We start from the raw sequence: 17,368 nt of genomic DNA on the forward strand, positions 1-17,368 counted from the left end.
GCTCGGCGAACAGAACCACAACAACGAGCACCCGAGCTACAAATCTTCTCACAAACTTTGAAAACCAGTTACATCACCAAGTTGGACTTAATTTGTGGTTACTAACAGGTACCTTTGACAGGCAAAAGATATTTCAATGTTTGTAACTCCAAATGGTTTATATCAGTTTAAAAGATGCCCTTTGGAATGAAGAACACACCCTCCACGTTGCATAGACTCATTATCAGAATTGTGGCTGGATTAACAAACAGTGCAGTATTTGACGATGTAGTGATCTTTAGTAAGTCCCAGAAAGATCACATGGTACAGTTGATAGAGCTCTTTGAATGACTATGAGAAGCAAAACTGGTATAAAATTAAACAAAACTGAAATCGCGAAAGCAGAGGTGATGTTCTTGGGATGTAACAACGGGTTATGGAAGGTTAACCTCACGGAACGCTAAGACAAAGGCCATCGAGGAATTTCCACGACCACCCTCAAAGAAAGAGGTGCTTCGAATCTCAGTGGATTCTATCGGAAGTTTGTTCCAAACCTCAGCAGTGTAGTGTCACTGTTGACCGATTTGCTGAGGAAGAACACAAAGTTTCGATGGACAGAACAATGCCAGGAGTTATTCGACCATTTGAAATCTATGTTAAACACCAAACCAGTTTTAAAATCTGCCATGGATGCTAGTGACATAGGGGTTGGAGCTGTACTCCTACAGGAAGATGAGGATGGGATTGAACTGCCAATTGGTTACTTTTCGAAGAAGATCAACATTCACCAGAGGAAATACTCCACAATCAAAAAGGAACTATTGAGTTTGGTACTGACCTTTCACATTTCAATGTGCATGTCACAAACAATGTGTCAGAAATGGTTGTGTACACGAATCACAATCCGCTTGCATTCTTAGATCGCTTTAAAGACAAGAATATGTGACTATTTCGTTGGAGTCTTACGTGACAGACTTTAAATTTAAAAATCGTACATGTTGCGGGTCGTAAGAATGTAATCGCAGATGCATAATTGCAGATTTAACTGATAAAGTTTAGATGAGATTTGTATTTACTTAATTTTTAAAAATGTTTATATATATATATAATATATATATACACACACACACACACACACACACGTATAGGTATACGAGCAAAAGTTAAGGTGAACTTATATTAAAGTTATTTGTATGTTAGGGTAAAAAGTTTAAAGATTAGAAAAAACTGAAGCCATCTTTTCATTATGATGGTTCTTTCTTTTAAGAGGGGAGGTGTTATGAAGGTGTAAGGGGTACTGTACCTTTAAGAGAGTTAAAAGCTAGCGGAACTACCTAACACAGCACCAAGTGTTCTGAATAAGGTTATAATGTAACATTTGGTCGAAAGCTAGATTAGCTGGGTTGCCTGGAGATGACAAAACAAATTCAAATTCGGCCAATCAGTTTAAATTATACCCCAACAATACCAAAATCCAATCAAGTTTAAATTGAGTATATTGACAATCTTAAAAGCCAATGACACAATCTGATGCTTTAAGGATTTAAGACTGGGAAAAGCTGAACAGTTGAGAGAGAACTGCCAAGCCACCAACCCATGCAGGCTGTCCACAGAATAGCTCTCTTAAAGATACCTTTATCTATCAGCGACTTGTGAAACATCATCCTTAAGAAGAAGAGAAGACAGGAGAAGATTTGACAGCTGGCTGGTTTCGAAATTTGAATTTTTGGTAAATCTTAATTGGGGGGTTTTATCGAACTATTATTGTAGAAGGGGAAGGTAAAAGGTAGTATGGAGAATGGAGTTGTAAGTAGTTGTTAGCTAATTATTTTCTGTTATACTTTGTCATAAAGCTGGTCCCTTTTTTCTAAAAGCTGTTCATTTTCTCAAGGATACGGTGTCCTTGATGCTTCTCAAAGGGATTGTAAATGGGCCGGGCTCTAAATAGACAAGTTTGGTACAGAGATTAAAGGGGATTGAGAGGTCTTTTTGTTTATAAATAAACAGATGAGACTTCAGGCCAAAGTTTTAGAAATGACCTGTATAATGGAATGGGAGTGGTCAGCTCTCTAGCTGAGCAGTTCAGTCCAGAACTAGTTGGAAGTTCAGCAGTGGACTGTGTGAACAGCTCTCTCTCTTCTGCCCTTCTAACTTTAACCCATCTGTAAGCCTTTATTCCTTTTTTTAAAACGGTGTTTTAAGGGGGCTTGCTTAGTGAGACTTTCGTGTATAGCAATAGAGAAAGCAATTCTGGATCTGGGGTTGTGCAATGAACCAGATTTGATCAGGGACCTCGAAGTAAAGGAGCCATTGGGAAGTAGTGATCATAATACAATAAGCTTCAATCTGCAATTTGAGAGGGAGAGGGTAGAATCGGAAGTGACAATATTTCAGTTGAATAAGGGGAATTATGGAGCTATGAGGGAGGAGCTGGCCAAAGTTCAATGGTACAATACCCTAGCAGGGATGGCAGTGGAACAACAATGGCAGGTATTTCTGGGTATAATGCAGAAGGTGCAGGATCGGTTCATTCCAAAATGGAAGAAAGATCCTAAGGGGAGGCACAAAAAATGGTTAAGACTAAAATTGGGCCCTTGAAGACAGAAACGGGTGAATTTATTATGGGGAACAAAGAAATGGCAGAAGAGTTGAATTGGTACTTTAGATCTGTCTTCACTGCGGAAGACATGAGCAATCTCTCAGATGCAATAGTGGCTGAAGGACCTGAACTGAAGGGAATTTATATTAGGCAGGAAATGGTGCTGGAGAGATTGTTAGGTCTGCAGGCTGATAAGTCCCCAGGGTCTGATGGTCTGCATCCCAGGGTACTGAAGGAGGTGGCTCTAGAAATCGTGGATACATTGGTGATCATTTTCCAATGTTCTATAGATTCAGGATCAGTTCCTGCAGATTGGAGGGTGGCTAATGTTGTCCCACTTGTTAAGAAAGGAGGGAGAGAGAAAACAGAGAATTATAGACCAGTTAGCCTGACCTCAGTGGTGAAAGAAATGCTGGAGTTAATTATAAGGCACAAAATTACGACATATCTGGATAGCTGTAACGTGATAGGTCAGAGTCAGCATGGATTTATGAAGGGGAAATCGTGCTTGACTAATCTTCTGGAACTTTTTGAGGATGTAACTCTGAAGATGGACAAGGGAGATCCAGTGGATGTAGAATACCTGGTCTTTCAGAAAGTCTTTGTTAAAGTCCCACATAGGAGGTTAGTGAGCAAAATTAGGGCATATGGTATTGGGGCAAAACACTGACATGGATTGAAAAGTGGTTGGCTGACAGGAAACAAAGAGTAGTGATAAACCGCTCCCTTTCGGAATGGCAGCCGGTGACCAGTGGTGTGCCGCAGGGATCAGTGCTGGGACCGCAGCTTTTTACAATGTACATTAATGATATAGATGAAGGTATTAAAAGTAATATTAGCAAATTTGCTGATGACACAAAGCTGGGTGGCAGGGTGAAATGTAAGGAGGATTTAGGAGAATACAGGGTGACCTGGACAGGCTAGGGTGAGTGGACGGATGCATGGCAGATGCAGTTTAATGTGGATAAATGTGTGGTTATCCACTTTGGTGGCAAGAACAGGAAGGCAGATTACTACCTCAATGGAGTCAAGTTAGGTAAAGGGGCAGTACAACGAGATCTAGATGTTCTTGTACATCAGTCAATGAAAGCAAGCATGCAGGTACAGCAGGCAGTGAAGAAAGCTAATAGCATGCTGGCTTTCATAACAAGAGGGATGGAGTATAGAAGCAAAGAGGTTCTTCTGCAGCTGTACAGGACTCTGGTGAGACCGCACCTGGAATATTGTGCGCAGTTTTGGTTTCCAAATTTGAGGAAAGACATTCTGGCTATTGAGGGAGTGCAGCGTAGGTTCACGAGGTCAATTCCAGGAATGGCGGGACTATCTTACGCTGAAAGATTGGAGCGATTGGGCTGGTATACTCTTGAGTTTAGAAGGCTGAGAGGGGATCTGATTGAGACGTATAAGATTATTCAAGGATTGGACACTCAAGAGGCAGGAAGCATGTTTCCGTTGATAGGTAAGTCCTGAACCAGAGGACACAGTTTAAAAATAATGGGTAGGCCACTTAGAACAGAGTTAGGGAGAAACTTCTTCACCCAGAGAGTACTGGATGTGTGGAATGCTCTGGCCCCGAAAGCTGTGGAGGCCCAGTCTCTGGATACTTTCAAGAAAGAGTTGGATAGAGCTCTTAAGGATTGTGGAATCAAGGGTTATGAGGATAAGGCAGGAACAGGATACTGACTGAGGATGATCAGCCATGATCATAATGAATGGTGGTGCTGGCTCGAAGGGCAGAATGGCCTACTCCTGCACCTATTGTCTACTGTCTATATTTGGAACAGCAGAATTACATCTAGTTTGGATAGACAGTTCGGTAGGGGTTCTTTATTCTGTCCTTTGTGTTTCATTGTGTAAGTTTGTGAATAAATTTCTGTCTGCTCTAAAACATGGTAGCCAACCTAGTGAGTTTACTCCTCATAACTTTCAATGTACACTTAGCGAAACAAATTGCAAAGTTATGATCTGGGTTGCCTGCTCAAGAATGTTTTGAGTGGTCTGGCCTAGTCCATAACAGATTGGGGACTCTTCACAGGATTTTAAGCAGCGACTGGTCGGGCTAGTGTCTATATTTCGGCTGTTGGTTTGGTTGGGGAGTCAAAGCTTGGGATAGTAATGGCTCTTTCAGTCACCACAAGTTTTCTCGAAGTGGATGCGGTGACTATTGAAGTTTTGCAGAAGGTGAGTAAGACCAAGCTGCAGGAATTAGCAGACAAGCTGGAATTGGAACTGCTTGCTTCTGTGAGGAAAGGAGAAATAATTACAGCATTTAAACTTATTGGAGAAACCATCAGAATCTGGAGAGGTAGCAAATTTCAATTGCAAATGAAGAAGCTTAAGTTAGAGTTAGAGAGATAAGGAAAGGGAAGCAGAAATGAAACAGTTTGAGTTATGGTTAAAAGCAGAAGAGAAAGAAAAAGAATGAGAGGCTTTAGGAGAAAAGAAAGAAAAAGAGAGCTTTTGAGCTTCAGAAACTGACATTTAAAAAGGAAAGTCAGCTTAAAAGGATAAAGATGAAGGCTGAAGGCAAGTCTAGTGAGGAGAGAGAGTGGGGATCAGCAAACCCATGGTGGGCGAAAGCCCAATGGGAAACTGGTTAAGTGTGTTCAAGCATTGCCTAAATTTGATAAGAAGGATGTGGAAGCTTTTTTCATTCCATTTGAAAAAGTGGCAATGTGGATTTTGTTGACGCAAACAAAGCTCACAGGTAGGGCTAGCGAGGTATTCGCATCACTATCAGAGGAGATATCTGGGGAGTGTAAGGAGGTGAAAAAAAGCTATATTAAGTGCAAATGAACTTGTACCAGAAGCATATAGCTGCAAATGTGTTGCTGGTCAAAGCACAGCAGGTTAGGCAGCATCTCAGGAATAGAGAATTCAACGTTTCGAGCATAAGCCCTTCATCAGGAATGCCCAGAAGCATATAGACAATGTTCCAGGAATCTAAGGAGGGACCCAGGTCAATCCGATACTGAATTTGAAAGGATCCATGAGGGATAAAAATTGGGGCAAAGAGAAATCCTCACGTGGAAAGGGAAAGGTAGATCTCAGTGAAGATCATAAGGATAATATTACAGGTTAAAAAATAAACCATTGAGGGTGACAAAGAAATTAAAAAGCTCCAGTGTTTTCATTGTAATAAAGTGGGCCACATATAATCAGTGTTGGTGGGCGAGGAGAAAACCAGATGTAGGAAAACTGGACAAGCCCAGTCACAAAAAGAACAAGGGAAGCTACACAACTGTGTCAGAACGTACAAGATGATCAGAGGTTGACTAAGGAGGAAATGCCAGATCTGCTTAAAAAATATACATGTAAGGGTAAAGTTTATTCACATAGGCCAGGAGTAGCAGGTAAAGAGGTAATATTAAGGGACACAGGATCCGCTTAGTGTGTAATGCTGAAGGATGAGGAAATATGTACTCCTAAAGGACTACTGCCAGAAATTCACGGCGAGACAAAAACCACTCAATTATGTCAAGTGTGGCTAGAGTGTCCAGAAAGAGTGGAGAATTTGTGGTAGGAGTATTGGACAAACTCTCAGCTCCAGGAATATAATTTGTCCTTGCAAATGAAATCGCTGATTCACCGGTAGGCATGCTGCCTACTCTAGTTGAAAAGCCAGTGGGAACACAGGCAGCTTGAAGAAATGAAGGATGTAAATTCAGGAATTTTCCCCGATAGTATGGTCACAAGATCACAGGCACAAGCTGAAGCAGGAGAGATCAAAAGGCACAGATAAGGAAGCTTACATAGCCTTATCAGGATATTTCTTCGATCAGATAAGTGGAACAGGGCAGGAGCAAACAGGTAAACATGCAAGTATCTTTAGCTCTACTAAGCTGATTGAGTTACAGCAGAGTGATAAGAACTTAAAACAGTTGTATCAAAAGGCTTATACAGAGGAGAGTGAATGCATCCCTCTGTGTTATTACTTAACAAATGATGTCTTAATGAGGAAATGGAGACCATCACATATTCAAGTAGATGGAAAATGGGCAGAGAGTCATCAAATTGTTTTGCCAGTTGGGTGTAGAAAGGAGGTGCTGTGAGTGGCGCATGAGCTACCACTTGGAGGAGGTCATTTAGGAGTGAGGAAGACACAGGCTAAAATACAAAGACATTTTTACTGTGCTGGACTACATAAGGATGTGGTTGAATTTTCCAGATGGGTCACACGTCAGCTAATCGGAAAACCACAGGCAGCAATAAAACTTGCACCGTTAATACCTATTCCGGTATTTGGGGAACCTTTCACAAAAGTTTTAATTGATTTTATAGGTCCCCTAACTCAAACAAAAAGTGGGAATAAGTATTTATTAACAATAATGGATGTGTTGACTAGATTTACAGAGGCAATCCCATTACACAACATCACAGTTAAAGGGGCTGTAAAAGAAATACTTATATTTTTTAAAACAGATACAGACTACCAATAGAGAACTAGTCAGATCAAGGATCAAACTTCACATCCAAAATATTTGAGGTGGTTATGGATAACTTGGGAATAAAGCAATTCAAATCTACTGCATACCATCCTGAATCACAGGGGGCACTAGAGAGATGGCATCAAATACTAAAGACCAAGTTGAAGGCTTATGGTCAGGATTATCCAGATAATTGGGATAAGTGAGTTCAGTGTGTACTTTTTACGATCAGAGATGCATCTAATGAATCAACCAAATTCAGTTCGTTTGAATTAATTTTTGGGCATGAAATAAAAGGACCATTAAAATTGATTAAGGAGAAATTGATAAGTTAGAATTCAGAGACCACCCATTTGGACTATGTGTCAAATTTTAGAGAATGATTAAATAGAGCTGGAGAGTTGGCTAGACAGCATTTAAAAGTATCACAGCATACAATGAAACAGGAAGCAATTGGGGAAAAGGTGTTGGTGTTACTTTCAATAACAGGTGAGCCTTTAAAAGCGAGCTTTAATGGACCTTATCAAATCAAGATGCAACTGAGTGAGGTGAGCTACTTGATAAGGACTCCATACAGAAAGAAATCTCACAGAGAGGGTCATGTGAATATGCTCAGAAGGTATTTCGAAAGAGAAGGAAAGCAAGAGGAGAAGGTGTTAATGATTACAGCACAGGAGGAGGAGCCAAGTTCAGAGGATTCTGAATTGGACATTCCTCAAAACAAATTGGACAATGAGCAAGTATTCAAAAATTGGGATAAAGTATTGAGTAACAATCCACAAGCAAATTGAAATGACCTGCAAGAGTTATTACTATCACATTGGGAGAGATTATGCATGATGTACAGATAAGGGATGTTGTTCCGATTAACCAACAGCCTTATAGTCATACCCTTCCAAGTTCAGAAGGAGATAGAACGCATGCTCCAAGTGACATAATTGAAGTGAGTTACAGTGACTGGCACTCATCTATAGTCATGGCGCCAAAGCCAGATGGTACCCAATGGTTATGAGTGGACTATCGCAAAGTCAACACCGTTATAAGGACTGATGCAAATGCAATTCCACAGCTGGAGGACTGTGTCAAAAAAGTGGGACAAGCAACTTACATTTCTAAGTTGGACTTGATCAGAGGCTACTGGCAAGTACCTCTGTCAGAGAGAGCAAAGGCAATTTCAGCTTTCGTAATGCCAAATGGACTATATCAGTTCAAAGTCATTCCATTTGCTATGAAAAACGTTCCAGCCACATTTCAGAGATTGGCTAATAAGGTCATTGCTGGGTCACCCAATAGTATTGTTTACATTGATGACCTGGTGATTTTAGTCACTCATGGAAGGAACACTTACAGCATTTATCAGAATTGTTTAATTGATTTCAGAAGGCAGGCTTGGTGGTAAGCCTAACTAAAGGTGAATTTGCCAAGTCACCGTCCTGACCCTGTTAATGGACATGGACAAATGGTCCCATGGGATGCAAAAATGAAAATAATTGGGGAATTTCCCACACTGTCGATGAAGAAAGCAGTACTATGGTTCCAGGGATTGACTGAATTTTACTGAAAGTTTCTGCCAAACATTAGCAGTGTGGCTGCTCCACTCACCATATTAAAAAAGGGCAAGACGTCTCAGTGGACAGCCTAAAAACTATGTTAATCACTGCCCCAGTATCAGCCACACCTGAACACATGAAGCCTTTCAAGTGGCTATTGATGCCAAACTGGAGACTGTAAGAATCATGAAGATAGCATTACTAAGGGGAAGAGTTGGCAGACAGCAGATGGACGCAAAAGAACTGGTGACCTGAAATGCATTGACTTTAATGCAAGGAGTATGGTGTGTAAGGCAGGTGAACTTCGGGCTTGGATTGGTGCCTGGGAGTATGACGTTATTGCAATCACAGAGACTTGGATGAAGGAAGGGCATGATTGGCAACTAAATGTTCCAGGATATAGATGCTTCAAACAGGATAGGGAGGGAAGAAAAAGTGGGGGTGGAGTTGCATTGCTGGTCAGGGACGATACCACGATATGAAGGGCTTGAGCAATGAGGCGTTATGGGTAGAGCTGAAAAATAAGAAGGGTGCAGTTACATTGTTGGGGCTGTATTATAGGCCTCACAACAGAGAGCATGAGGTAGAAGAACAAATAGGTACACAACTTATGGAAAGATGTAGAGACAATAGGGTAGTGGTGATGGGAGATTTTAATTTTCCCAACATTGACTGATACACTTCATGTCAGAGGTCTGGATGGGGTAGAATTTGTAAGAAGCATCCAGGAGAGTTTTCTAGAGCAGTATGACAATAGTTCGACGAGGGAAGGGGCCATATTGGACCTGGTATTGGGGAAGGGGCCATATTGGACCTGGTATTGGGGAATGAGCCAGGACATGGTGGTAGAAGGTGCGGTGGGGGATTTCTTTGGGAACAGTGACCACAATTCTGAAAGTATTACAATACTCGTAGACAAAGATGATTGTGATCCTAAGGGAAGAGTACTAAACTGGGCCAAGGCCAATTATATCAAAATTAAGCAGGAACTGGGAAATGTGGATTGGACACAGCTATTTGAAGGGAAGTCCACATTTGATATGTGGTAGGCTTTCAAAGATAGGTTAAATATAGTGCAGGATAGGCATGTCCCATTGAAGGCAAAGGAGAGGAAAGGTAAGATTCATGAACTGTGGATGACAGGAGAAATCGTATGACTAGCCAAGAGGAAAAGGGAAGCGTACATAGGGTCCAGGTAGCTAAGAACAGAATGGGGCCTGGAGGAATATCGGAAGAGTAGAACTAGTCTTAACCGACTAATAAAGCAGGCTAAAAGGGATAATGAAATTGCTTTATCTAGCAGAATTAAGGGAAATCCCAAAGCCATAAGAAGCAAGCAGATAACTAGAGAAAGGATTGGTCCACTAAAGGATAATGAAGGAAGGCTGTGTGTCGAACCTGAGAGAATGGATGAGATTCTGAATGATTACTTTGCATCAGTGTTCACTGAGGAGAGGAACATGATGAATGTTGAGATTAGAGATAGAAGTTTGATTAGTCTGGATCATGTTGGCATAAGTAGGATGATGTGTTGGGTAGACTAGAGATTATTAAGGTGGACAAATCCCTAGGATTGGATGGGATCTATCCCATGTTGCTGAGGGAGGCAAGAGAGGAAATAGCTGGGGCCCTGAGAGATATCTTTGTGGCATCCTTAAATACAGGTGAGGTGCCGGTGGACTGTACAAGAAGGGTAGTAGGGATATTCCAGGTAACTACAGACCAGTGAGCCTGATGTCAGTGGTGGGAAAGTTGCTGGAGAAGGTACTGAGGGATAGGATCTATTTATATTGAGAAAAGAATGGGCCTATCAGGGATAGACAACATGGTATTTTGGGGGGAGATCGTGCCTTACCAACTTAATAGAGTTCTTTGAGGAAGTGATCAAGTTGATAGATGAAGGAAGGGCTGTTGATGTCATATACATGGACTTTATAAAGGCATTTGATAAGGTTCCCCATGGTAAACTAAAGAGAAAGTCAAGTCACATGATTTGCAGGGTGTTCTAGCTAGGCAGATAAAGAACTGGTTGAGTGATAGGAGACAAAGTAGTAGTTGAAGGGAGTTTCTTGATATGGAGAAAGGTGACCAATGGTGTTCCACAGGGGTCAGTGTTGGGGCCACTGTTGTTTGTGATATACATAAATGATCTGGAAGAGGGCACTGTTGGTATGATCAGTAAGTTTGCAGATGACACGAAGATTGGTGGAGTGGCAGAATGCATAAGGGACTGTCAAAGAATACAGGAGACTATAGATAGAGTGGAGAGTTGGGCAGAAAAGTGGCAGATGGAGTTCAATCCAGACAAATGTGAGGCGATGCATTTAGACAAGTCTAATTCTAGAGCGAATTATACAATGAACGGAAGAGCCTTGGGAAATGTTGCTGGGCAGAGAGATCTGGGAGTGCAGGTCCATTGTACCCTGAAGGTTGCTGCACAGGTGGATAGAGTGGTCAAGAAGGCAGATGGTATGCTTGCCTTCATCGGACGGAGTACTGAGTATGTGAGCTGGCAGGTCATGTTAAAATTGTACAGGACATTGGTTCGGCCGCATTTAGAATACTGTGTACAGTTCTGGTCACCACATTACCAAAAGTGTGTGGACACTTTGGAGAGAGTGCAGAGAAGGTTTACGAGGATGTTGCCTGGTATGGAAGGTGCTAGCTATGAAGAGAGGTTGAGTAGGTTAGGTTTATTTTCATTAGAAAAAAAGAGATGGGGGGGGGCGGGGAACTGATTGAGGTTTACAAAATCATGAAGGGTATAGTCAGGGTAGATAGCAATCAGCTTTCTCCCAGGGTGAGGGATTCAATAATGAGAGGCCACGCTTTCAAGGTGAAAGGTCAAAAGTTTAAGAGGGATACACGCAGCAACTACTTTACACGGAGGGTGGCGGGTGTCTGGAACGCGTTGCCAGCAGAGATAGTAGACGTAGGCACGGTAGATTCATTTAAGATGTGTTTGGACAGATGCATAAGTAGGTGGAGAGCAGAGGGATACAGATGCTTAAGAATTGGGTGACAAGTTTAGACAGTAGACTTTGATTGGCTCAGGTTTGGACGGCCAGTTCCTCGGCTGTAAATTTTCTTTGTTATTTGTTCTATACAGATGCCGGTGCGGTGCTCCTGCAGGAGGATGATGAGGGTATAGAATGACCCATGGCATATTTTTCCAGCAAGTTGAACGTTCATCAACTGAAATATTCAACAGTGGAGAAAAGAAAAGACTCTAAGCTTAATGTTGGCATTACAACATTTCAGCGTTTATATTACCAGCAATGCATTTGAGACAATCAAATACACTGATCATAATCAATTCACATTTGCAGAAAAATTCAACGACAAAAATACCTGTTTAGGTGGAACTTGTTGTTGCAGCCTTTCAATTTCAGCATTGTGCACTTGGCAAATCGCGAAAACATGACTGCCAATGTGTTAGCGAGATTCGAATGAGATACGGGGCATTCGGTGGCGGGTGTGCCGCGGCCTGAATTTGCATGTGGTTATGCATGTTTGCATGTTTAGTGTTGTAAAGTTGTTAATTTTTACTTTAAATAGTGACCTTTGGGATAGTTCTTGGCCTCTCGAAATTTCACAGATTACCATACAATGTAATCTTTTCTATGTTGCAGGTTTAAATCAGCAGGGGGTTACCCTGTGTCGTAAGAAGGGTGTGATGGATGGCAGATATAGGTAAGGAGAAAAGCCGCAGATACAGTCAGGTAGATGGGTTAACTCTTGGAAAGGTAGGAGTGGTAGGCAGATAGTGCAGGAGTCTTCTGTGGCTATCACCAGTTCAAACAAGTATGCTGTTATGGAAGATGTAGTGGGTTCTGGACTCTCAGGGGAGCGTAGCATGAACAGCCAAGTTTCTGTTATCAAGATTGGCTCCAAAGAAATGAGGGGTACATTGGGTTCCAAGCAATCAATTGTGATAGAGGATTCTCTAGTCAGAGGCACAGACAGAGGTTTCTGTGGCCAGCAGCGAAAAATCAGAATGGTGTGCTGCCTCCTTGGTGCCAGGATCAATGATGTCTCAGAGAAGGAGCAGAATGTTGTTAAAGGGGAGAGAGTCCAGCAGAAGGACATTGTACACATCGGAACCAATGACAATAGGAAGGGAAAAGGATGAGATTCTGAAGGCAGAATATAGAAAGTTAGGCAGGAATTTAGAAAGGGGGTCTTCAAGGGTAGAAAAATCTGGATTACTCACGGTGCTACGAGCTCGTGAGTGTCGGAGTAAGATGATAGAGCAGATGAATGCATGGCTGAGGAGCTGGAGCTGGGGAAAAGGATTCACATTTTTGGATCATTGGAATCTCTTCTCAGGTAGAAATTACCTGTACATGAATGAAGGATTGCACCTGAATTGCAATGGAACTAATATACTGGCAGGGAGATTTGCTAGAGCAGCTCAGGAGGATTTTAAACTAGTAAGGTGGAGGGGTGGGGGGGGGGGGGGAACACAGAGAAATAGTGAGCAAAGACATCAATCTGAGACTAGTATAGTTGGGAAAAGGAGTGAGTCAAAGAGATAGGGCAGACAGAAATAAAGCAGAGAACAAAGTGGGACTGATAAATTAAACTGCATTTATTTCAATGCAAGAGGCCTAATAGGGAAGGCAGATGAACTCCGGGCATGGTTAGGAACATGGGACTGGGATATCACAGCAATTAAAGAAACATGGCTCAGTGATGGACAAGACTGGCAGCTTAATATGCCAGGATAAAAATGTTATAGGGAGGATGGAAAGGGGGGGCAAGAGAAGAGGGGGAGTGGTGTTTTTGATAAGGGATAGCATTACAGCTGTATTTCATGAGGACATTCCAGGGAAGTTATTTGGGTGGAACTGTGAAATAAGAAAGGGATGATCACCTTATTGGGACTGTATTATAGACCCTCTAATAGAGGGAAATTGAGAAACAAATTTGTAAGATTTAAATTGCCTGTAAGATTGACAGGGTGGTTATGGTAGGGGATTTTACATTTCCAAACATAGATTGGACTGCTACAGTGTTGAGGGTTTAGATGGAGAGGAATTTGTAAAGTGTGTGCAAGAAAATTTTCTGATTCAGTCTGTGGATGTACCTACTAGAGAAGGTGCAAATGTTGACCAACTCTGGAAACAAGGCAGGGCAGGTTACTGAAGTGTCAGTGGGGGAGTACTTTGGGGCCAGCAACCATAATTCTATTATTTTTAAAAGTGATGAGAAGGATGGACCGTACCTAAAAGTTGAAGTTCTAAATTAGAGGAAGCCTAATTTTGATGATATTAAATAAGAACTTTCAAAAGCAGAGTGGGGGCATATGTTCACAGGTAAAGGGACACTGGAAAATGGGAAGCCTTCAAAAATGAGATGACAAGAGTCCACAGACAGTATATTCCTGTTAAGGTAAAAGGAAAGGCTGGTCGGTGTAGGGAAAACTGGACCACTCGAGAAATTAAGGTTTTGTAAAGAAAAATAAGGAAACATAGGTCAGGTATAGACAGGAGAGATCAAAAGAATCCTTAGAAGACTATAAAGGCAGTAGGAACATACTTAAGAGGGAAAGCAGGAGGGCAAAAAGGAGACATGAGATAGCTTTGGCAAATAGAGTTAAAAAGAATCCAAAGGGTTTATATAAATACACTGGGGACAAAACGGTAACTAGGGAAAGAATAGGGCCCCTCGAAGATCAGCAAGACAGCCTTTGTGTGGAGCCGCAGGAGATGGAGGACATACTAAATGAATATTTTGAATCAGTGTTTACTGAGGAGGAGAACATGGAAGATATAGAATGTGGGAAAACAGATGCTGACATCTTGCAAAATGTCTATATTACAGAGAAGGAAGTGCTGGATGTCTTGAAACACATAAAAGTGGATAAATTGACAGAACCTGAATGGGTGTACCTTAGAACTCTGTGAGAAGGGAAGAAAGTGAGCGGCATGGTGGCACAGTGGTTAGCACTGCTGCCTCACAGCGCCAGAGACTCAGGTTCAATTCCCACCTCAGGCAACTGTCTGTGTGGAGTTTGCACATTCTCCCCATGTCTGCGTGGGTTTCCTCCGGGTCCACAGTCCAAAAAATGTGCAGGTTAGGTGAATTGGCCATGCTAAATTGCCCGTAATGTTAGGTGAAGGGATAAATATAGGGGAATGGGTCTGGGTGGGTTGCTCTTTGGACTTGTTGGGCCGAAGGGCCTGTTTCCACACTGTAAGTAATCTAAAAACAAGTGATTGCTGGACCCCTTGCTGAGATATTTCACCACAGTTACAGGTGAGGTGCTGGCTGACTGGAGGTTGGCTAAAATGATGCCACTATTCAAGAAAACCAGGGAACTACAGAGCGGTGAACCTGACACCTGTGGTGGGCAAGCTGTTGGAGGGAATCCTGAGGGACAGGGTTTACATCCTGGAAAGGCAAGGACTGATTAGGGATAGTCAACACGGCTTTGTTCGTGGGAAATCATGTCCACAAACTTGATTGAGTTTATTGTAGTAACAAAGAGAATTGATGAGGGCAGAGCGGTGGACGTGATCTATATGGACTTCAGTAAGGATTTGGACAAGGTTCCTCACGGGAGTCTGGTTAGCAAGGTTAGATCTCATCGAATAGAGGTAGAACTAGCCATTTGGATACAGAACTGGCTTGAAGGTAGAAGACAGATGGTGGTGGTGGAGGGTTGCTTTTCTGACTGGAGGCCTGTGACCAGTGGTGTGCCACAAGAACCAGTGCTGAGTCCACTGCTTTTCGCCATTTACATAAATGATTTGAATGTGAACATAGGAGGTATACTTAATAAGTCTGCAGATGACACCAAAATTAGAGGTGTTGTGGACAACGAAGAAGGTGACCTCAGGGTACAGTAAGATCTTGATCAAATAGGCCAATGGGCTGAGGAGTAGCAGATGGAGTTTAATTTAGATAAATGTGAGGTGCTGCATTTTGGGAAAGCAATTCAGAGAAGGGCTTAAACACTTCATGCTAAGGTCCTGGGGTGTGTTGCTGAACAAAGAGAACTTGGAGTCCTGGTTCATAGTTCTTTGAAAGTAGAGTCACAAGTAGATAGGATAGTGAAGACGACATTTGCTATGTTTTCCTTTATTAGTCAGAGTACTGAGTACAGGAATTGGGAAGTCACATTGCCACTGTACAGGATATTGGTTAGGGCACTTTTGAAATACTGTGTGCTTTCTGGTCTCTTTCCTATTGGAAGGATGTTGTGAAACCTGAAAGGGTTTACAAGGATGTTGCCAAGATTGGAGGATTTGAGCTATAGGGAGAGGCTGAATAGGCTGGGGCTGTTTTCCCTGGAGCATCAGAGGCGGAGGGGTGACCTTATAGAGGTTTATAAAATCATGAGGGGCATGGATAGGATAAATAGACAAGATCTTTTCACTGGCATGGGCGAGTCCAGAAAGAGGGGGCATAGGTTTGGGTGAGAGGGGAAAGATATAAAAGATACCTAAGGGACAACCTTTGCATGCAGAGGGTGGTGCGTGTATGGAATGAGCTGCCAGAGGAAGTGGTGGAGGCTGGTACAATTACAGCATTTAAAGGGCATCTGGATGGGAATATGAATAAGAACGGTTTAGAGGGATATGGCCCAAGTGCTGGCAAATAGGACAAAATTAGGTTAGGCTATGTGGTTGCATGGATGAGTTGGACCGAAGGGTCTGCTTCTGTGCTGTACATCTCTGTGATCCATTTGAGTGAAATTGGATGGGAAGGACACTGCGGGGGCAAGGTTGGTTGTTAATGAGGTGAGGGTTGAAAATGTGTTGCTGGTTAAAGCACAGCAGGTTAGGCAGCATCCAAGGAATAGGAAATTCGGCGTTTCGGGCATAAGCCCTTCATTCCTGATGAAGGGCTTATGCCCGAAACGCCGAATTTCCTATTCCTTGGATGCTGCCTAACCTGCTGTGCTTTAACCAGCAACACATTTTCAACTGTGATCTCCAGCATCTGCAGACCTCATTTTTTACCCTGTTAATGAGGTGAATTTAGGAAGGTGTAGTGAGAAATCTCAGTAGGCCTTGCAGTTAGCAATCAACACAACTCATAATTAGCCACCAATAAGGATTCACTCTATTAACTTTTTCTTACCTCTCCCAACTCTTCATGGTTTTCTTCTACGTAACTTGTTTCCTCAACTGTATCCACAGGTTGCAGATCACTGTGCAGGTCATCATGTCTTTCTGATATATCAGAGTCACTTTCCTCACTTTTTCCACTTTTTTCTAGTGCATCATTATCTGATTCCTCATGGTCAGGATCATTCTCACGATCTGATTTATCTGAGTAAAGGTCATGGTCTCTGAAGTGCTGCTGTTCTATTTCACTTTCATTCAACCTGAAAAGACAGTTGTCCTTATTTTAATTGAGAAGTAAATGTTAATTCTTCAGAGGAGCTGTTATGCAGGGGTAGTGTCCCCACCTCTGAAACAGGAGACCCAGGTAGAAGTATCACTTACTCCACAGCTGTGTAATAACACTTAGTAGGAAATATCTAAATGCGAATTCTTCTTTTCTGGGCTGCCATTACTTGAAAAGTTGTAACAAACTCTGGCTTCTGTATTATAGATATTGCTGAGTCAGCAGCTATAGAATTAATGCTAAAACGTTACTAGCATGGACAACAGCTTGCTAAAAGTATTTCAATATTCTGGTCAGTGGGACTTGTGAAACAAGTGAGACTGGATCATTTCTTGACCCACTTCGCCCATCCTCAAAAGAGAAATAAATCACTAATCCATTGGTAAAATGAGTTTTAATGAGTACCATTCCAGAATAATTAATCAATCTTCCTTCAATCTCCGTCATCACAC

General features: G+C 42.1%; 1 protein-coding gene across 6 annotated transcripts in view; it reads right to left on the reverse strand.

Moving 5' to 3' along the window:
• The window catches only part of osbpl8 (oxysterol binding protein-like 8), a 419,660-nt gene that overhangs the window by 112,875 nt on the left and 289,417 nt on the right, over nt 1-17,368 (reverse strand). For all 6 annotated transcript variants that reach the window (XR_009645711.1, XM_060839573.1, XM_060839571.1 and 3 more), the window contains one exon: nt 16,647-16,893. Coding sequence is in view for 5 of the 6 variants with exons in the window: in XM_060839573.1 (XP_060695556.1) it covers nt 16,647-16,893 (247 nt within the window). In the remaining variant the exon portion in view is untranslated. The remainder of the gene's footprint in view (nt 1-16,646; nt 16,894-17,368) is intronic.

This window comes from Hemiscyllium ocellatum, chromosome 19, assembly GCF_020745735.1.
Source record: "Hemiscyllium ocellatum isolate sHemOce1 chromosome 19, sHemOce1.pat.X.cur, whole genome shotgun sequence".
Classification (NCBI taxonomy): Eukaryota; Metazoa; Chordata; class Chondrichthyes; order Orectolobiformes; family Hemiscylliidae; genus Hemiscyllium; species Hemiscyllium ocellatum.